Source organism: Pseudorasbora parva, chromosome 21 (genome assembly GCF_024679245.1).
Source record: "Pseudorasbora parva isolate DD20220531a chromosome 21, ASM2467924v1, whole genome shotgun sequence".
Classification (NCBI taxonomy): domain Eukaryota; kingdom Metazoa; phylum Chordata; class Actinopteri; order Cypriniformes; family Gobionidae; genus Pseudorasbora; species Pseudorasbora parva.
The window spans coordinates 23,318,057-23,341,087 of record NC_090192.1 but is presented as its reverse complement, the minus strand read 5'-3'; the positions used below and the strand labels follow the sequence as shown (position 1 = coordinate 23,341,087).

The 23,031-nt window shown below is 36.9% G+C and overlaps 1 protein-coding gene across 2 annotated transcripts in view; it reads left to right on the top strand.

The window, feature by feature from the left end:
• Window positions 1–23,031, top strand: part of mpp7a (MAGUK p55 scaffold protein 7a) — a 170,927-nt gene that overhangs the window by 49,674 nt on the left and 98,222 nt on the right. For both annotated transcript variants that reach the window (XM_067429567.1, XM_067429566.1), the window contains exons 3-4: window positions 3,482–3,640; window positions 14,583–14,701. In XM_067429567.1, the coding sequence (XP_067285668.1) occupies window positions 3,604–3,640; window positions 14,583–14,701 (156 nt within the window). In that variant the 5' untranslated portion in view covers window positions 3,482–3,603. The remainder of the gene's footprint in view (window positions 1–3,481; window positions 3,641–14,582; window positions 14,702–23,031) is intronic.

Below are 23,031 nucleotides of genomic sequence, written 5' to 3'. Positions count from 1 at the left end.
AGAGTTTGGGGATTACAGGTCAGAAGTGTATTTAGAGTTGCTAGACTACACTCGCGGGCAGATTAGATTTGCTGCCGCTAGGGTGCGTCTAGATTTCTAGGCTAATATTCTCTAGCAGTGAAGCAAAATTGTATTGGAGATTGTATTAATTACTTTTAATTATCACTTTAATTTTGTTCATGACTTCATGTATTATGTCCTGATGTTTCTCTTGTGGTTTGTGGCAGAGACTAGCTCAACTTTACAGCTGCATGCCAGTAAGATAACTAGCTCAAAGGCAAAATGGCAATTTTTCTTTTGTCATATTTGTAAAATATTCTAGTTTCAGTACGAATTAAGCTTGTCTGACAAGGATGTGGAGCATGACTTTTTGAGGATGTGTAGCATTCATAGGACTGCACTTGTATAAGACTTGTATACTTCTAGAAGTGCAACGGTACATTTGAGCAAAATTTAAGGTGTCTTAAGAAATGTTTTAAAACAGAAAACCAGTTTGTAAGTGATATTGTTTGTTTTCTTGACTAGAAAACTGCTTGAGATGATTCAGTGAGAAAGCGGTCTTAATGAATAGTTGTCTGAACTGACTCCAAAGAATGATTTTTTTCCAAAAAAATGGCAATCGCTGGCTCAGCCAACAGAAATAACAGAGCACTCATGGTACACACAGTGTGTACAGCTGCAAGCTCCACTAACCCAGAAGTGAATGCTGGGCCAATCTATTAAAATACTCAGTGTTTCAATAGTACAGCCACAAGACGTAAACAATACTCATATTGCTTACTAAACTTTGTTGTGTAAAGATGTTGCAGTTTTACAAGTAGAACTAGAAATCTTGTTCCGGGGCCCTTATAGGATCCTTATAGGCCCTCTTGGCCTCAGGGCCCACTGTACACAGTCTGCCGTTTCAATCTGTGTAAATTCACATGTATTATTACATTTAGTTGACTGCATCTTTGCATTTTTAACTAGATATTTTCTTGCAGTTTCACACAGCTCATTTTATGTTAGAATGGGTGTCCAACCCTGTTCCCAGACGGCTACCATCTTACACAGTTTAGCTTCAACCCATAGTTTAGCTCCAACACTCGAAAAACACCTCAAGCTTAAATTGCATGTTGTATCAAGAATGACATGTATATGATTGATTAGTGATGGATTCACCTGAGGTTGGAAAAAAAAAAGAGACCGGTAAAATTTTTTTTTATAGAAACTATATATATATATATATATATATATATATATATATATATATATATATATATATATATATATATATATATATATATATATATATATATATATATATATATATATATATATATGTATGTATATATATGTATATGTATGTATATATATATATATGTATGTATATATGTGTTTCTATATATATAGTTTCTATATCTTTTTTTTACTGTTTCTCTTTTTTTTCAACCTCAGGTGTGGGAAATGCATCACTATTCAATAAATTAGAAATGCAAATGCCTCTGTTTTTTAGGACACTTAGATGTCATACATGCAGCATATTTTGCTTATTATATATATATATATTTTTTGCATCAAATAAAAAATAAAAAAAATCACAGAAATAATAATGACTTTTCTATACCCTAATAGGGCAATGTATACTGAGAGACAACTAAAATCCAAACTATATCAAATATTTCAAATTCAAGTCCAGATGATATAGAAAGTGACATGAAATAAAAAAAAACTAAATTAATGGTCATTTTTTACTCTTGTCTGTTTTAGGGTTTAGAGTTTTTGCCTTATTAGCTTTGCTTTATTAAACCTGCACTATTCCTTTAAATATAAACAAAATGCTCTTAAAGCTACAATGTGTGATATTTTCCCCCATCTAGCAGTGAAAAGGTATATGACCCTCCAGTGAATATTAGTTTCTGTTCCTCTCAATTCCGGTTTCGTTTTAACTCATACGGTGGTCGATTTAGTCCAAGATTAACATGGCTCCTTGCTTGGTTTTGGTTCTTCCTGCATCTGTCCATGATAATACTAAGACTGCATTCAATACTGCATGCTCTCTTGAGTATAAATCCGGATATACTACATTTGCCTTGGCCTCATGGGATGGTAGTGTCCATTGAATGCACACTTCCGAATCTCGCCGGAACTAGTAGGTCATCCGGCTACTTTTTGCCTACTCTTTTATGAGTACTTTAAATATTTTCTTCGCCTACTATATTGTAGGGAAGTATACCATTTCAGATGCAGCCTAAGAGATATAGTTTCTGTTTTGTGATCCTTCCTATCACGCTCACCTTTCCCTTGACTTGTGTATGAGTTCAAAAGTGTGTTTATAGTTTGCTCAATCTTCCAGAAGCAGCCCGGTGCTAATATTAGTCCAAGTGTTTTATTGACTGGAAGACTACATTTTCTCACTGTATGAAGTTTACAGACACATAAACACGCTTGCGCACATTGGAATAGCGCGTGGTGCGTGTGCTCTTAAAACAGCATGTGCACACCAATGACACGCCATGCGTTTAATAACAACACGACTGCCATGAGTCAGTCACAGGCAGGAGTTACAGGACGAGAGAGAGAGAGAGAGGGGGGGGGGGGATTGAAAGAAGGGTCAGCAAAAAGAGGAAATCGGCTGAGGAGGATAATGTAACAAAATAAAGGGAGCAATGTGTTAAGTTGATCGCAAGTGCATCGTCTCTTTGAAATCTCTGATCTTAAGAGGGCTTCTGGTAGCATCTGATCTCCACATTTTTCTTTCCATGTTCATTTATTTATTTATGTTTTGCAAATTTAGTGTTTTAAATAGTTTAACCCCTGAAACGCAAGTCTCTTTGCTCATCTTCCCCTCTTCTGTCTGTCTGTCTTTTTGGTTCAAATTCTTCAAATTGTAGATCAACCTGATGGCTGCACTTTGTAAATTGTAATTGGCTGTAACGTCACCACTAGATGGCAGCAGTGTGCTTTGTGATCATCACATAGCAGCATATGATTGAATCTCCAGCATACCTTTCATTGCAATCAGGTGGTGTTTTTTTTTTCTTCTTCTTCTCTCCATACGGATTCTTGTTCCACAAACCTGATACTGTGTGATCTATATAGAGGCAGAGTAAGTATGATTGCCCCCACCTTCCTCTTTCCATCTCTCAGTTTTTCATTTGTTCTTTCAGGCCACTGGTTACAGGTCTTTGGGGTGACATAAAGGTTTCAGGTGCTTTTGGTGCCGCGGCACGGATCCGGGCAGGCACAGGCCCCTGGACGGAAAAAGCTGAAAGTGGAATTGATTTCAGGAACATTTGGGGCTAATGTGTCTCTGTCTCTGTCCCTTCGTTTCTTCTTCTGTTTTTTGCTTCTTCCACCTTTGAACTCATTAGATATTACAAAGTCAGTTCAACATGTAGGGCTTATCATATTAACCTATTAATTGTATGTGCATGCTCAAGTGAGATTTTTTTGTTGTTGTTGTGCTTTTAAAATTTTTTGTCATTATTGTCTTTTATAGATTTGCCAATGACATAACCAAGGGTTTGCAGACTCTTCCTGGAGTCGAGTCGGCCAACCCCAACGCTGCTGGATCGTTGTGGTAACGTTGTGAAGTTGAAAGGAAGCCGATATCCGCTCACCATGCCAGCCCTCTCCACCAGACCTGGCTGTGAGATAGGTACTTCATCTTACACTTTACACCTTATTTTATGGCAATACAAAAACAAAACAACAACATCAAACTCCTTGCTCCTAAAACTGTTTAATGTTTATTGTTAAAAAATAACACAGTAGCATCATACTGATGCACTGATTACTAAATATAATCATCATGGATGTATGAAATCCGTATGAGTACGAGTCACACATATATTAAAAGTTGGGATGGTAAGATTTTTTTTAAGTAGTAGTTTCTAATGCTATCACATAATAGATTAAAACAGTAATATTGTGAAATATTACAATTTTAATATAAATGTACCTTCTTCCTGTGATGACAACTAAATGTTCAGCATCATTATTCCATTTTTCAGTGTCACATGATCCTTCAGTAAATAATTTATTATGCTGATTTAGTGCCCAAAAACATTTCTCTTTATTGTTGAAAACAGTTGTGCTGTAAATATTTTTGTAGACATTGGGATACCTTTTTATAATTTTTTTAAAGGCTTTTTATAAATGTAATGTTTTACGTTTTTTAATTAACAGCATTTTTTCCCCCGTTTTTTTTTCTTCTCCCCAAACCACCTCACTTTCAGTCTCATTTCCTTTATAAAGAAGGGATTACTAAGTGAGTGTAATCTATTAGAAAATAATGGCTAGTTGGGTATAAAAGTCTGATAGATGATCTTAAGATTGCTGGGAGACATGTGGTATGGTTGGGATACGTCTGCTGTGTGCGATCCTGTCTTGCCCAACAGGTTTTTAATGAACACTTTGAACGCCCAGTAAGCCACTGTGGATCTGATAGATTAGAACCATTACATACAATATGTGTGTGAGCACTCGTTTTCAGTTATGCCACTACTCTTGATGTATTGTTAGCTGCTATGCTGTTGTTGGACACCTAACATAAACCCTCTCTTACACACACACACACACACACACACACACACACTAAACGTCCCATTCATAAGGCAGGAAATTGAGATTTAATCACCAATGTCTGCTATAAAATTGATCAAGGATGACTGCCAGTAAATTATTAGCTTGTTTCTGGCTCGTATTATTATTTTTTTTATATACATATTTCCAACATGCAGGTCTATTCTTTCGCTCTCATTAAACCTCTCCATCATACAGTGTCTGTTCTGTTCTAGTCTCATTCCTCTGTATGGACATAAAATGCTGTTCTTTTACTCCATCATGTATCCTGTTTTTTCGTGTGGGCGTTTTGCTTCCTGGTGGCATTTGATTTCACTACCCTTGGGTGTCCTTGGACTGACAGACCTATCCACCCACTACCTGTAAGATGTGTATGTGAGAGAAAGAAACTCTGGTGTTGATGTCATATGATAAATTGCTGTAATTCCTCTTGAATCAACTGCAAACTATATCATCCCGTGTACTTCAGATCACCATTCACAAAATCAGAAAGTATTCTCTCAGACTCCCAAAAAGAACATCATCAGGCTTTTTTTAAAAGCATGCCTTCATCCCATACTCTCACGTTATCAATAGATAGATTTTTCTTAACTGTTTTGTGACAAAAAGGTGACTGTCTAACCCTGTCCTAATTGCGGTCCAGATCAGTTCTTTACCATTGCTTTATTGATTTGGATTTCATTAAACAAATATTTAAAAACATTTTTTTTTTATAAATATGTTTAATGATTTGTATCCTTAATTATTTATCTTTTGTTTAAAGGATATTATATATTTTTTATATTTCTTTATATTTTTATGTTTATTAATTTGTCAAACATGTACAAAAAACAGTCAAATATTTATTTAATTGCAATTTAATTATTATTTGTATAATTGATTTTTGTATGTCTATTTTATTTTTCATAAATATAAACATTTTATATATTTTTAATAATAATAATAATAATTAATATTTTCAGAAACGGTAAAAAGAAAGATCATTCAGTTAGTGGTTCAGTTCTTTGAGCTGCAGTCCCAACTGCCTTCCGCACAGTCTGTTAGCCTGATCACTTTGAATCTGCCCTTTGATTGGAGCATTGTAGCCCCCTACTAGGTTTTTATGAGTCGTATGAAGTTTTTTACGATGTTATTCTGGGCCAGCCTGCTGGTCCAATTACGTTATCTCTCCCCAAGGCGTCACTAAAAAGATAAGAGCGCCAGGTAGGCTTGAGAGAGGCAAAAGGGGACATGTGGGAAATATTTTAGGACAGAAGTTCTTTAGCAGATAAGTGTCCTCTAATGAAGATGAATGCATTTGCCTTTGACAGGTTTTATCTCTACAGGCTCGGTGCAGGTATTCTACTTGAAATTGTTTTTTTTTTAATTGGAGTGTGTATGTGGAAATAATATTTCCATCGGTCCTGTTCAGAAACAAGTGTATGGTGTAATGACGCCGTTGTCCGTAACGAGATCCATATTGAGCTCCATATTGTTTATCGTTCAGGTGCTGAATCTCTCTTATGGCTTCAGCAGAGCACCGACTGAATATGGCTGCAATGAGGGATATGACAGGAATGGCCATATTAAATTTCTTCTCGGCTAACAGTAAATTTTTCCATTCTGATGTCAAGAATGCAGAGCATCTGGGAGCAGAGGACAGAACGAAAGAGAGGGAGGGAGAGAGGAACGTTAGTAGCAGCAGCAGCATGCGCTTTGGGAGCACTTTATCGATTTCCAACCATTTATCCTCCTCTTTTCCATCTCTCCTCTCTTTTTCTCTTTCTCTACTGCCACAGAGATGCAGAACTGTAACACAAGGATTTGTTGCCACTGGAATAGCTCCCTGTTTCCAATTACATCAGAATGAAAATTTCCACTTCATTTTACCAAACGCAGGCGAAAAGAAAGGGAGAAAGGCTGAGGGAAAAGGAATTTCACTTATTTGTATTTTATTTTTATGTCTCCATTTTCAGAGGATATAGATATCTGTCGTAGTCAACAAGAAGAGCGCATTCAGTTTCCAGATATCTGGTCTGAGCACAAGGTCCAAAAGCTACAAACAAGCAATTTACATAGGGTGCTCTTGTGGTGACTTGCTAACGCCAAGTCAAAAGAGCCAAACATTTTGTTTCTGATATTGGATGTGCATGGATCTGGTTCCTCTTTCAGTGTAGTAGCTACAATTTCAACAACCCAGCTTTAAATTCAAGCTTGCAGTTATACCTTTTCCTTTCACCTTTCCAGCCCTTTTGGGTTGAAGGCCGTGAACCACTTTGGACTTTCCTCTTGTCCTCGTCAGAGCCAGAGGTCTTGTCAGTTGTAGTCCTCTGTTATTTTTCTGGTGTGATTGAACTCTGATACAGACATAAAATCTGTACTGTCACATGAAATCAGAGTGTGATTGGACTGAATCTTTTCTACAGGTGTTCAAATGGCTGCATCAGGATCACATTTCCTCCTGTTCTGTCTAATCTCAGTAAAATAACAGAGATCCTGGGCTCATTTGAGGGATGGTTTGACCTTGGCTACTGTGCCGCTAGATCAGAATGAAAAAGACTTATTTTTTGGGTTGATATTTTTCTCTTATGTGTGTCCACATGTTGACAAGCACTTTCGTGGCTCCAGCATGGGGGGAAAAGACTGGGAGCTTCTGACTTAAAATTAAAATCTTGAAACTTGATTTTTTTTTTTTTTTTGTCAAATTACCGATTAGCTCAAATTGTGCTCAAATTGTAATTTCCACAAACAAATCTTGAGCACCACCAAATCAGCTTTATAGAATGATTTCTGAAGGATCATGTGACACTGAAGACTGGAGTAATGAGGGATAAATTACATTTAATAAAATACATTTAAAAATGTTATTACAATGTCAATTGTATTTATGATCAAATATAGCCTTTAGAGACATTAAAAATTAAATAAAAAAATTACAGACCTCAAACTTTTGAATGGTATAACGTAGAGATGGTTTCTGAATGCTTCTTTACATGTTCTTTCACTGAATATTGCCACATCATATAACATTTCTGGCAACAGGTATTTTGATTAAAAGTTACTGCTACAGGTTAACATTTGCAAGTTGCAGAATGGACTACACTGGATAAAATAGCTCTACTTGTCTTGTACAAAAATTGTGTTGGAGCTGATCACAATGAAAAAGTCTCCATCTTAATTTGAATCAGCAATAGACGAAGGACAGACAGAGCTCCTTGCATGGCCAATCAAATAAAAGCAAGACCCCAGTGAGCTATTTTAATTAATTATTATTTTGAGTTCATACAACTTGAAATCTTAAGTTTATGTATTTTGTAGGTTAGTAAGTCATACTAACTTATATTTTTGAGTTTGTGGAATAATCTAGTAATATTAATTCAAGATTACTTGATTTGTTTAAGTAAAGACAACATTAGGGTTTACAGTGGATGATGCAGTGTATAAAGCAGTACAAATATATAGGACTAGACACTATTTAGTGTGTGTATAATTGGAGTAGATGGGCCAGAACATGCTAGTAGGTCTGGGAGATCCTGGGCAAGAGCTCTGATGTGGTTTTGCTGTTAAAGAGGCTGGAGCTGAGAACACTGTGATGAAACCCTGCAATGGACTCAGAATGCCAAAAGAGCGTGTGTTTGCGTGCTTCATGCATATCGGCCGTTTAGACACAGATCAAAGATAGTCATGACAACTCAGACCGTTGTGTAGCCAGATAATTTTCTCTCTTTCTCCCTCTCTACTATAATTTGTCAGCTCCGGAGGGCCTCTCTTTCTCTCTGTGGGTGTAGTTTTTCTGTTTTAGGAGGTAAATCAAAGGGAGAATGAATGGATGTACGCAGTGCAGCTGTTCTTGTTTTCATATTTCCATTCACTCGGTCCGTTTTCTCACAGACAGGCATGAACCATGTTCTCCGAGTAGCACCTGAAATACTGACCCCTAAGGTGGTCTTATGCATGAGTGTGAATTTGCATGACATGTATATTGCTTCACAGAGTCAGTCTCTCAGCACTTAAAGGAGAGAAGTACGGCCCAGTGCTCATTTCCTGCTGCACAGCTCACTGAGACGAGTGTGTGTGTGAATCTTTTTGCACTATTGACTCTTGAACCCATCCAAACATTCAAAGAAAGCCATTTTACTGTTCCTTTTCAAAATGTGGCCTGTGCTGTAAATCTATCTGGTCTGGTTTTAGGCCAATTGTCCTCTTCTTGGCCAGTGTATGGCCAACAGGAGCCAGACAGGGAGCCAACGGAGCATATTTCCCATGCGGACAGCCTCTATTGTGGCGTGTGTTGTGTGTGTGTTTGTATGCACTATCCTTGTTTCTTTTTTCAGGCCCTTATGCGAGTGCCTAAGAATATCTGTGTTGTTCCAGAAAACCATCATGTCTGCGTGCATGTGCATCTGCGTGAATTGTGTTTACTCCAGACAGTTTGGATGACCTTGCTTCCAAACTTGCCTTCTAACAGCCTGTGCAATTAAAGCTGCTCTCCATGCCCTGTGCTGGTGACCCATAATGCTGTGAATTTGAGAAGCAGGTCCTTCCGGCCTCTGCTCCGCCCTGTTGTATTCCAGTACCGCCATTGATGTCTGAGGAACGCTGTTATTTTCTGGAGGCCGCTGGGAAGTGTAGGCGTGTGAAAAGGAAACACTGCTTGGCACAGCATTCTTTCACATCCTGTCTGGTATATTTGGCCTGGCAGCCAATAATGTTCAGTTTACGCAGATCCTTTTATAGGCTGCTGGGACATAAGGTTAGATGTTGACTGTTAAACTCGGCCTGGGTCCAAATGGTCAGCGGTCTACAGAACAGTGTTGGGGAGTGAGTGACTACCTAAAAGTAGCAGCACTACTAACTTAACATTTTTGAGTAGCTTGACAGTAGGTCAGCTGTTGTAAAACAAAGTAGCTTTTCCAGTAACAGGCAAGTTTTGTCACATTGCAGCTGAGCATGCTGAGGCCATAATCAAATTTGTTTTGTGAATCTTTTGAAAGAGACCACCTAAAGACTTTCACTGATTTAGTTGTCATTTTGCATCATAATTTTTGTTAAATGATGCTGCTGCGTTTGTGACTTTTAAAGGGTTAGTTCACCTAAAAATAAAAATTCTCTCAATAATTACTTAAACTTATGTCGTTCGACACCCGTAAGACCTCCGTTCATCTTTGGAACACAAATGAAGATATTTGTGTTGAAATCCGATGGCTTAGAAAGGCTTTCATTGACACCAATATCATTTCCTCTCTCAAGACCCATAAAAGGCACTAAAGATGTCGTTACAAAGCCCATCTCACTACAGTGATTCTACAATCATTTTATGTATAGTGATGGGCTGATATCAAAACAAAGTTTCAAACGTTATGAATCAGCGTATCTATTCATGATTCGGATTGCCAATGTCATGTGATTTCAGCAGTTTGGCATTTTGACACGGGATCCGAATCGTGAATCAATAAGCTGATTTATAACCAGCTCAACTTTGTTTTAAAATCGGCCCTTCACTATATAAGTCGTTTTTTAGGTTTTTTTGTGCATAAAAACTAATATTGTCGTTTAATAAAATTTATGTAGAATCACTGAAGTGAGATGAGCTTTGTAATGACGTCTTTAGTGCCTTTTATGGGTCTTGAGAGAGGAATTAACATTGGTGTCAATGAAGGGCTTTGAGCCATCGGATTTCAACAAAAAATCCTTAATTTGTGTTCCGAAGATAAAAGGAGGTCTGTCTAACGATATTAGGGTAAGTAATTAATGAGAGAATTTTCATTTTTGGGTGAACTAACCCTTTAATGGTTATAATTATTGCCTGAAATTGAGGGGGGAAATCAAGTTAATAGAGACATCAGTATCAATATGCCATTCATTCATTATGCTTGGTAAAATAAAAAGTTTCCACATTATTTTGGAGATTCAGTATGATGGTATTATGACACAAAAAATATATTAAAACCTTAAATTAGGGTTTCCGATGGTCTTAAAAAAAGGCTTAATTTAACGTTCCACAATTTAAGGCCTTCAGAATGTCTTAAATTGGAGCAGAAAGTCTTAAATTCAAAATCATGGCATTAAATTAGGGCCCCGTGATTTCTGCAATGGACGGAACCACAGAATCCATTCATAAAAATGTAATAAAAGTAAAAGGTGAAATTTGAGAAAAAATTTAACGTATGGCCCTAAAAAATTACATTTACTTGAGATGCAAAATTAAGAACTTAAGTCTTGTTTTCTGAGAAATAAAACTATTAGAACAAATTTAAGTGAGTTTGCTAAAACAAAAACAAATATGGGTATGGAAATAAGCATTTGAATTAAGTTGATTTTTATGAACCCATTGGCAGATATTTGTTGACTTGTATTCATATAGATAAAAAGGTAAAATTGACTAGTATTCATATAGATAAAAAGGTAAAATGAGTTAAAAAGTTATAGAGATTTGTTGGAAATTGTATTTTCTAACTTTGAAGTGTCGCTAATACAACTGTGCCAGAGTTCGCCATCCCCTATGTATTATTATATTATATTTATCATATTATATTATTTGTACATATTTTATTATTTGAATATATTATATTATTAGTATATAGTATATTATTAATTATATTATATGGATTATTGTGTTGTATCAAATGTTTTATTTAAAAACAAGACTCCAGTTGTCATTAAAAAGCAATTAAAAACTTTTGTGCACCTTATACTAGTGGTGTAACGGATCACAAAACTCACGGTTCGGATCACATCACGGATCACTAGTCACGGATCGGATCATTTTTCGGATCAGAAAAAAGGGGGAGGAGACAATTTTTTATTTTCTTTCCATATATTGTATGAAAAATGTTTGTGTTAGCATAACCTATATGGTTATGGTTTTAATAAATAACCAGCTGAAAAAAAATCACATTTTACTCAGTTGTTAAAGTGTAACATGTGAAATACAACCTGTGATGTGAAAATGGCCCTGATCATATAATGAAAAAAACAAAACAAAAAACAAGATTAGGATGTCAACATTCTCAGGGGAGAGAGAAGACCTCACGCCTGTTTAACACATCATTATGTTTATTTATTTAAAAGTTGGTACTGAACATGGCTTGTCATCATTGCAATTCTCTTTGTAGGTCTACACTATTTTATAGATATCATGTTTTTACACTACATTTAAACAATGTTTTATTCAATGCATTAATTTATATTTATATAGCCTAGTACCTTAGAAACCGGCTAGACTATGTTAAAATAAGCATTTTAAATTAGAACTTATAACAGAAAAAAAAGGCAACTTGTTTTTTTTTAAAAATGTTTTAATCTTTTTAAAAGAAGTCCTGCAGGACATAAAGAACTTTTTTTTTTCCACCTCCAGAAAAGAGTGCTCTCTATTATTTCACTTGTTTACCTAAAGCTAAAAGCCATTTTCCTTGCTCTACCCAAGGCAAAAAGCCATGTGTTGACTTTGAAACAGATTACACTACACTATATGCATATGTGGGGAAATTACTAGATTTTCGCATCAATACATGTTTGTTTTAATAGGCTACAGACAGCGCGCTGTCCCTTTAATTCAGCGCGTTCAGCACATGGTTCAGCACAGCAAAACAGAATCGGTGCAGAAACGATCACCGCACTTTGCACTGACGGACCAACACTGCGTGCAGTGTGAAAACTGCAATCTGATAACATAGTACGGAAAAAATATGTACCGCAAACAGACTACGCTGTGTGTGAAACGGGCATCAGCAGGTGTCGCTTCAGATAGCCATGCTCGATGTAATGCCACTATCATGCTGCCACAGTAACGTTACCTACTGGTACAGTTTTGTCCACCGCCCTCCTTCCGTCATCATTATATTTCACGGGGAAGCCAAAATGCTCTCATACATGCGATGTGAACGATGCAGGAGGCTTTTCAAGTTCTTCTGCGCCTCCGCTAGCCATTGTTGACTGATTATGCCTTTACGTGAACGACTGTTTTGTGTAGTTTCACTGAAACTCGGCGAGTTTAAAGGAACAAAATTACTTAAAAAGCAATATCGGCAAATGAAACGGTCTTTTACTCTGCGATCGCTAAACAATTAAGATGAATCCGCAAAACAAAAAAAAACAAAAAACAATAAATCCGCGGGTCACGTGCGTTCCGAACCGTGGATCATGATCCGTTCGGATCACAGATCAACTGCGATCCGTTGCACCCCTACCTTATACCTTATATCATTAGTGTAGTAAGCAAAATGTTGCTCCTTTCCTTTTTTGTTTGATTGTAATTTAACTGACCAAGAGCTGTCTGCACTGAAAACCTTAATAAGTTGATTGAACTCAATTAATTTGAGTAAACTCGTTCCCTCAATTGAATTGAGTAATGGAGTCTCCCAAAACTTCTATATTTAAGTTCACTTAACAATTTAAGTATAATAAATGTGAGCACCAAGTTAAGTTCACCAAACTGGGTACACCAGAAGTTCAGTACATCATGCTGGGTACAACCAATCAAAACTTCAGCATGCATTGCAGCATGAATAAATTATACATCTGAATTGTGACACATTTTCTTTGATTCTTACTATTTGCTTTTACTTTTGCTCTTTTGTTCTGATGTTTTTTTTTTTTTGCTTGTTTTATGTTCAGAGTTGATCTGTTTATCTGATTATTATTTTATTTTATTTTTGATGGTCACCATTGTAGAGATTCATACGCGGATTCTTGATGTCTGTGCATGTCTAACTAATGCCATAGATTTAAACATTTTGTGCACAAAAAATAAAATAATATATTGTTCAATTACCACAAGAGTAAAGAATCTCATGAATATTTTGTCTTGACTTTGTGTTCCATAACAAATGTGCCTCACAAACAAAAAGCAGTCAGAGAAACACTAATATTACACAGTCAAAGGTCAAGAGCCCAACTAAAGCAAACACTGCTCTCCATCATGGTGACTTCCAACAAAACTATTATTTCCATTAAAACATAACTAACCAGACTGACTTTATTTCTAAGTTAGTTCACATATTATTATTATGTTTAGTAACTTACGAATTTTTACTTACCGATTTTAAGATTGCACACAATTAAAAAGTCTCCATCTTAATTTGAATCAGCAACAGAAAAGGACCGCCTTTTGTAAATGTCCTCCAATCAGTGAATTAGTTATTGTTGCCAGACAGAGCTCCTTGCATAGCCAATCACATCAAAGCAAGACCCCAGTGAGCTATTTTAATAAATTATGATTTTGAGTTCATTCAACTTGAAATCTTAAGTTTATGTATTTTGTAGGTTAATAAGTTATACTAACTTATATTTTTGAGTTTTTGGACTAAACTAGTAATATTTAGTCAAGATTACTTGTTTAAGTAAAGACAACATTAGGGTTTACAGTGTGGTCATATTGCACTTTCACCTCAAGTGATGTTGATGAATGAATTTGACAGCAGCAGAAATGAAAACTCATCATAACTCTATGACTTTCTTGCTTGTGTGCAACTTAAGAAATTTAGCAATAGCTTTAGTGTTTATTTGTCTTCTCAATGAAAGTAAATGGGCACAAAATGGTTTGGTTAGCTGCATTCTTAGAAATATCTCCACCGAAGAAAAGTCAGTCATACAGGTTTGCAATGACATGTAAATGGATACAATTTTCATTTTTGTGTCAGTTACCTTCTTAATGTTAGTAGTCTTCATATCTACCTACCTCTGCTGTATTTGCTTGCGCGCGAGTGTGTTATAAAGACCTGGGTGGTGTGTTTATGCTTGTTTAAACATCACAGGCATCCTAATTAAACTTTAGGGATTTGATTCACAGTTCCAGTTGTGATTTCTAGAAAAACAGGAAATATCCAGACAAAGGGAGGAAGTGAGGTGCAGCCTGGGAGAGGACCTTTTTTACCCTCAGTTTGACCCATTGAGCATGCTAAATTAAACCATAATGTTGTCACTTTTGTTGTCGGTGTAGTGATGTATGAAGATATATCTGTCTATATTTTATCTTTGGGTATTGGGAGTGTGTACGTGTCTAAGTGTGTAATGCGTTTCCTGTGTTTCCTCCACAGGTCTGTATGAGCTGTTGTCTGTATTGCCATCTCAGCTGCAGCCTCATGTTGAGAGCGCAGATGACCGCTCCTTTCTACACGCGATGTTTGGGGAGAGGAGTCTACATTCATTGGTCAAGGTGAGTGTGTGTTTGTTAGACATAAACCAATTTTAAGTTGTCTTAACACACTAAGTCACAAAAATCTCTCTGTCATTGCATTATTCTAATTTGTTGTTTAAGGATAGTTTTTGTGTGTGTGTGTGTGTGTGTGTGTGAAGTTGGTTATGATGTAGTGGTGATCTAAAGGCACATCCAGAAAAAAAAGTTTTTTCAGTGATTTTATTATTGAATGTGAACTGTTTCAGATTTGAAATAAGATGTAGGTTGTATGCGCTGTTTTTGTTGCTATATCTAAATCTTTGTTTAAGGCCAGTTTTAATTGTTTGTAAATTGTAATTTCATTCACCTATTAACTCTTTGGCTTGTCTTTCTGAGTGTGGATTTACACAAGTGCTACTTTTTGGGAAGTCAGTTTGTGCTTTTCCTGTGCTTATCAGCTTTCACTTTTTACCTGCAATTCCTTTAATGTGGCCATTTTTCTTCCTCTCATTCTTTTCATGGTCAATCAATGTTGTCACTAATGCTCAAATCCTTCTAATCATTCTTAATACATAGTTCACTGGCCATATTGGTCCCATTGTACACTTACAGGGCTGAGCTGGCCTGTGCTCCAAAAGTCCTTTATATAACAGTCTACCCACAGAGGCAGAAGAGGTCTGACAGGCAGGACAGCAGACCACAGTCTAAGCCAAAGACCTCTGCTCTCTTTTCTCCATGCAATTAAAGCAGGGTTTCACACATGTCCCACTGCACTCTGTTCCTCTGCCAAGGTGCCACTCCAGAGAGCCTTACAGGAAATCTGACACAACCTGTAATTTCCACCTAGGTTGAGTACGTCTCTGTGTGTGTGTCTGTAATACAAAAGGGAAAACGAAAGGAGGAGAAGGATAATTTGGAAACTTTAATTCAAATTATTTCTAGTGGGAAAGAAACTGTTCGGTAATGTCTTATAAAAGCCTTTATGTATAATGCATTATTAAAGAATTTTGGTAACACTTTAGAAAAATGGTCATTAGTTAACATTATTTAACTACATTAGTTACCATGAACTATAATGAACTGCACTTATAAGGCATTTATTTATCTTTGTTAATGTTAATTTCAACATTTACTAATACATTATTAAAATCTTGTTAACATTAGTTAATGCAGTGTGAACGTGAACAAACCATGAACAGCGGTGTTCATATTAACTAACATTAACAAAGAAAAACAAATACAGTAATAAATGAATGGCTCATGGTTAGTTTATGTTAGTTAATACATTAGCTAATGTTATCTAATGACTATTATTTTAAAGTATTACCAGAATTTTTAATGCATTAATTATGCCTTGTTGTAATACACCATTGTTTTATCTCATGAATAATCATAGGCACACTTTATAATAGTTAGCTTTAACTACTATGTACTTGCATCAAAAAGTAAGTACTTATTGTGTTTATATTGTATTGCAAAACACTTTTGCTGATATTGAAGTGGGATATGGGTAAAGCTAGGGACAGGTGTGGTGGTATGGGTAAGTTTAAGGGTAGGGTTAGGTGTAAGGGATGTGACAACAGTGTAATTATAAATGCAATTACAGAATTAAATTAAATAACAGATTTAATTATGTGCAGGTATTAAAAAAATGTAAGTACAATGTAAAAATGTGTATGTACACAATGTGTATTCATTGTATCGAATGATTAATTCAAATGTTATAGTGCATAGTAGTCAAGGCCACCTAATATAAAGTGAGTCCATAATCATAACCACAGTTATAATCAGAATCAGAACGAGCTTTATTTCAAGTAAATGAGAAATTACAATATGCAAAACAATTTTTTTTTTAATTTACAAAAATTGACAGTATATGTATGTAGAAGTATTTATGTTCAAATGCAAAGAACTATAGATAAAAGGTATATTTTGTTAAATAAATGTATAAATAGTGTTGTGTATTGTACGTTTATTGCCAAGTCAGGGGCATAAACTTTTCATAAGATGGATTGCCTGAGGAAAGAAACTGTTCCTATGCCTGGCCGTTTTGGTGTTCAGTGCTCTGTGGCGCCAACCAGACGGCAACAGTTCAAAGAGGATGTGGCCTGAGTTTGGAAAGGTCTAGAATGATTTTGCCAGCTCTTTTACTCGCTCTGGATGAGTACAGTTTTTGGAGAGTGAGGAGAGGTGTACCAGTGATTTGCTCAGCAGTCCGGGCTATTCTCTGTAATCTTCTGAGATCTTGTTAATCTGTGTGCGTAATCATATTTTTTTTGTCCTTTAGTGTGGAATTTGAGTCTTTACATTTTATGTGCAAGCCTTTCACGGTGCTCACACTATTGTAGTTCACTTGTGCGCTGTGTTTGTGCTTGTGCCGTTTTGTCCACCATTTTTGACGCCATAGAACAAGAGCGAAGTTTGTTCTGGCCAGGACATTCCATGCTTCACAAGAAAAGCAGGTGTCAAGCAGGTGTCAAGCAGGTGCCGTACTCAGAGGCCCGCCCACTTTACATTTCTGACCAATTACACAATAGTAACAATAGTTTTCGGGCACACACAAGAAAAAAATTCTGCTCAGATGATGTGTCGCGAACAAGCTGCAAGAACACCAAAATCAGGGCTGTAAGAACAAAATGACACCTTTATACTATGTAATAGCCTTAAGACCTGATTCAGTTTATGTACGGATCCAATATACTGTTAAACAACATGCATTATCTTTCACAACTATATTCCAAAACTGATTGTTTAGCTGAATACTCGCCAAGATATTCACACCATCAAGGTATTGTAACGTAAATTTGAGTGTACGACTTCCAAGCAGTTTAAGTTGGCAGTTTTTGCACTCTTTTTGTATAAATCAGTTGTGTCCACTCTTGGTGTGAGCTATAAATCTGTGGGAATTTGTAAAATTACACGCAATACAAGCACTATTTAAGCGGAGCGAATGAGACAAATGAGTGAAAGCAGGCGGGAGAACTGGCTTATCCACTTGGCGTGCCATTGGCGGTTTAACACAATGACAGATAGAGAAATGATGGGTCGTTGCCTGTTGATCACGCCTCTTGTGGTCTGATTGGTTGAAAGACTATCCAAATACATAGAAAGTAATTTGAATAATAATCGTTTATCATGCCTCTTGTGCAGTAGAAAACACATAGCAGACTCCCCAGACCAATGTTCAATTTTAAATTGAAAGACAACCAATTTTCGGAAATCGAAAAGATGCGAGATCGGTCCAGGCTGGTCATTCAGAAAATCTACTGATTCCTGGCACGTTGATCAGTGCATCTCTAATTTAAAACAGTGTTGTTTGTCATTTTTGGACAAGTGATCATGTTGCAGTATATTATGGAAATATGTATATGAATTATTGTTTATTTTCTTGTTTGGTTTATTTTGGAAGCAGTTTGCTTTGGCTTTTTGTTTATAATTTCAGTTTATGAACTTTGCAAAACCAGTCATAATATCACTCCCATTCTCACCAGATTAAAGCTTTCCATATGCAGTCAGGAAGTTCAAATATAACAATTATCTACTTATCAGTTTAAAGCACAGATGGAAACCCTGCTGTTGAATGCGAGACGTTGAAAATGTATTTGTTGGAGTCCCCACTTCTGGCAGTTACGGCTATACATTTTCCTACTTAATACTGAGCCACCATATTAATGTTTGTGAAGTCTCTTAAAGAGCAGCTGGTGTCTGATTCTGATTCTTTATAATCCGTATTCTGCATCCAAAATAAATTCCCAGAGTAATACAAGCCTTCTGCATTCAGTGTCTGGGCTCTGCATGCTCCAGAGTCAACAAATGCATATCTCTGTGCACACATACGCTTGAGTGAGAGTGTGTATATTTTGTGTGCACACATGGGCATTTGTCAGGGAAACTGAATGTGCTTGGGGTGGAATGCAGACATATATTATGCAGTATATATGTTTAATCCATAAAGCCACTGACGTATTGCATTATACTCGCAATTAGAACGCTAGTGCTTGGTTACGGGCGCAAACGAGGGCAAGACCTCATCTGAGGAAAAGTGAAGTAGGTCTCATACAAGCCCATCTGAGATCATATTCTGCGTTTACATGACAAACACCTTTTTTCAACATCTTTCATAAGAAAAGTATGGGCTCTGTCTGCCATTTTTGGATGATCTCAGTGTTCACAATGCTGTAGCTGCCATAAATCTGAATTGACATATTTCAACTGCCACACATGCAGTAAATTGGTGCCATTCCTTCTGCTCTGAGTTGTGAAAATGGATATTAGAAATGAGCACTGCAAAGATGTTTGCCCTTTATTTCTGGAACGGATATGCTGGTTTAAATGTACATGTTATTGAAGTTTAAGTTCTGACATGTACCTTTTACCTAAAACATTAACCAGTGTATCTGCTACACTCTGCTTGGCGTAGTCATAAAAATAAAAAAAAAGAGGAGTTAAATAGGTGTGTGTTGCACTCGTTTTGCATGGTGGGGTTTGTGTAAACATCCGTCTCTGACAGGCAACTCAGAGTCAAGCCCATCTGTCTGCAGGCCTTTCCTGTCTTGCTCTCAGAAGGTCTGGGATCAGTTTGAGCGTGAGGTGATGAGGTGCAGTAGGGCCGCTGGTGCTGTTCTAGGCCGTGCAGACTTTGGACCATCAGGGGTTACTCGATCCAGCTGCTCTGGTCACTGAGACAAGCGGAAGAGAAGAGGTCAATACCATTTCAAAATTATGGATGTTAGCTTGAGCCTAGAGCAGAAATACATAGCACTGCCATACAATTAATTGTCACTTAGTCCCATATGCCTGCATGATTTCTGTGTTGCTTTCATCAAATGCGCGCTGCCTACTATGTTTTCCTTCATTCCTATTCATTTTATATGTGAATGTGTATCTACATATGTTTTAAGCTCTCTTCCAAACTATTTTAAGCTACTTGATGTATATATAAATTTAATAATAATAATAACAATAAAGGCCTTTTTGATGTGCTTGTGTAAGAAAAATATTCATATTTCAAACTTTTTAAAGGAAATGATCTAGCTTCCAGCCAAACACCTTCCGTATTCATCTGACGGAAAAAAATGTAGAGCCCGTGCCTTTCGCAGTTCAAAATGCTTACGCTATGTCTGATGACAGTGCACACCAGTCACTCGTAAGCATTTTGAACTTGGCTACACTTTTTTGGTAAGTTGAATATGGAAGGTGATCTGCTTTTTGGGTATTTCATGGGTATTTTTCGTACACAAACACATCGATTCACTTCAGAAGGCCTTTATTAACCCCCTGGAGCCATGTGGAGCATGTTATGATGGATATAGATGCACTTTTATGGACTTCAAAAACAGAGCTACAGTCATCAGCACATGTATCAGAGCAGCCAAGTAGCATCAGAGGTGGTTCAGGAGCTCACTGCTAAAAATAAAGGTTTTCTTAAATGGTTCTTTGGCAGGGTGTATGGTTCCATGAAGAACCTTTAAAGGGTCACTCCACTGTTTTTTTAGAAATAGGGCTTATTCAACTTCTTTTCTACATTTAGATATGTGGGCAAATGCATTTTTTTGTCTAGCATGTCCAGAGTAAAAGTGATTAAAAAAAACAAAAACACCCAATTACTTCTTGTGGCCTGCATATTAACAACGAGTACAAATAGTGATGCAGATTAAGACTAGGCGATTTCCTAGGCAGAAATTGACTTGGGGCTATATTATGGCGAAGCACTGCTACTGGGGCGCAGATATATCATGCCACACATTGCGATCGCTCAACAGCCGGAGGATGTGATATCTGCCTAGTCAATATCTGCCTAGGAAATCGCCTAGTCTTAATCTGCATCGCTATTTGTACTCGTGAATATGCAGGCCACAAGAAGTAATTAGGTGGGGTTTTTTATTACTTCTTTTACTCAGGACATACTAGCTGGCAACATAGGATTCCATTAAAGGTGCCCTAGAATCAAAAATGTAATTAAATTTGCCATAGTGAAATAATAAGAGTTCAGTACATGGACATCATATACAGTGAGTCTCAAACACCATTGCCTCCTACTTCTTATGTAAATCTCATGAATGAAAAACACCACGAAAAAATAAGTGATTCTTAACATAATGTTAACCGTGACGCAAGCGTTGGTGATCATTTATAGGCACGCCACCCAACATTTGCAAATGTCCAAACATGTTCATTGTCAGGCGTAACTAACGGAGCCGAATCATCGGGACTGCAGGTAAAAAAGCTGCTCTCATGGACATGTCATGTTCCAGGCTGTGCAGGAGACATTATTAGTTGTTCCAAATTAGTCACGCACGATGTAGGTAGTACCCAGCAAAGCAGCTTACTAGGATTTGAAACGGAGCCTTTATCTCGGATGCTTTCCATAGTCAACTCTCTCTTCCTTCAACTTTTTCTCCCTCCGTTTTCATATTCCTTGAATTCCACATGAAGTTTCCTCTCCACCGTATCTGTCAGCGTTCAGTGTAATTGTGTTTAAAGCTGTGTTTGTTTGGCTGCAGAATGCTCTTGGAGGACCCGGAGGCCAGACTGGCTGCCGTTTCTCTCACCTGCTTATGTTCTCCGCTCGTGTTTTGTCAAGGGCCTGTGGGTATTCAACGTCTGCTCCAAAAGGATTTAGACAGTGCTCCAATGTATCATGTGATCTGAACCCTGACCACAAAACACAGTGTGTTTATCAAATAATTGCTTTGTTTATTCCTATGAACCTTTACTAAAGTGTCAAGTCTGAGATGAGTAAAAACTGCATAATTTTATCATGACAAAGGATAGTCAAAGCAAATCCTATATGCCATGTTTAAGGGGCATTCACATAAGATGAATTCTTCTGTTCAGAAACAGACAGGGTCTTGATGTATTTTTAAAAGTTGAACTATTTTAAACTTGATTTTTAAACATCTTAAGGCCTCCGGTGAGCAGAGTTTGATTCTTTGCTCGAGGCCCTTTTCGCAATATCCCAATATAGGCCAAAAATATTTATTAAAATTAAAAGTGAAGCTTGGGGTGTGAGATGCTGAAAAAAAAAAAAAACATAAGGCAGTATCTGTGTGGCAGTCAATGGTGTGATCTGAATGTGTAAATGGAAGAAATGATACTCCTGATCGATTGGCCGTGAAACGTTTTATATAGTTTGATTGGTGTCTCTATAAAGGGAGATCAGAAGAGCTGATCAGATGATGCAAAAAAAATTCTATGTGCAGCTACAATTGATTCAATCAAAACCTTCATCTGTCTGGCAGTTCTACCAGGTGTTTGAAAAGGACAGTAAATTTGCAACAATATTACGACATTGCACTGACAACAGCTCTACAGCAATGACAGCAAGAAACTAGGGCTAAGTTGTCAATTCATTTTACTTGACCATCTATCATGTCACGCATTGAAGTACAATATACATAAAATATATACATAACAAAATGAATAATATTACATGAGAAATAGGATTCTTCAAACAGACACAGTGGTAATCGGTATGGTGATCTGTCTCGTTTGATACTGCTTCCAGAGATCAGTGATCGGCCCCAAAAATCATCCTGATTGGAGCACCCTTAGCAGAAATGAACATGCACAATTAAATATCCAATATCTACCAATAAATGTGTTTGTTCAAATTGGTAATCGCTCTAAAAGGGATAGTTCAACCGTTGAACTATCACCTATCAACCGTTGCTCGTATAATGCATGTCAATGGGGTCTAATTCTAATTAGACCCCATTAACATGCATTATACGAGCTATAGTTGGAGTTAAAAATCTTAATTTGTGTTCTGCTGAAGAAACAAACACACATACATCTTGGATGAAGCAGATAAACATCAAATTTTCATTTTTGGGTGAGCTATCATTTCAAAAGTTGTCTCAATTCATTCGTTTTAAAGCGTAGTCACAAAAATATTGAAACTAAAACAAGCTAGGATGGGAAAAACTATATAAACAACTTGTCTTCCTCACTAATTGACTCGTCAGCTAGCTTAAAGCTGTGACCAGTTCACATTGTTCTCTGTCCTACTGTGCAAATTTCGAGTCCGAAAATGAAGCGATTGTTTATCGGTCTGCAAGGCCGGTGTGATGTAGTGGAATAGTGTTGACTAATGCTTGATGGTATTACTCTGATTCATTGCTCTCATTTCCTGCTCTTTCTTTTCTGTGGAACGTGAACTATGATCAGTGTAAGGGCTCTGTAATGAATTTTAAATATCTGCTCTCTGGCGCTCCTGTGTGGACAGGCAGGTATCTGGAGATTGGCCCAAACTGTAAATAAAGGCATTGAATCTCACTCAGCCTCTGATGGAATCTAAACTGTACAGAGAAAAAGCGCTCCGCCACTGCTCAGGCGGCCTAAACAGATGTCGCTCCCTGGAATGTGCA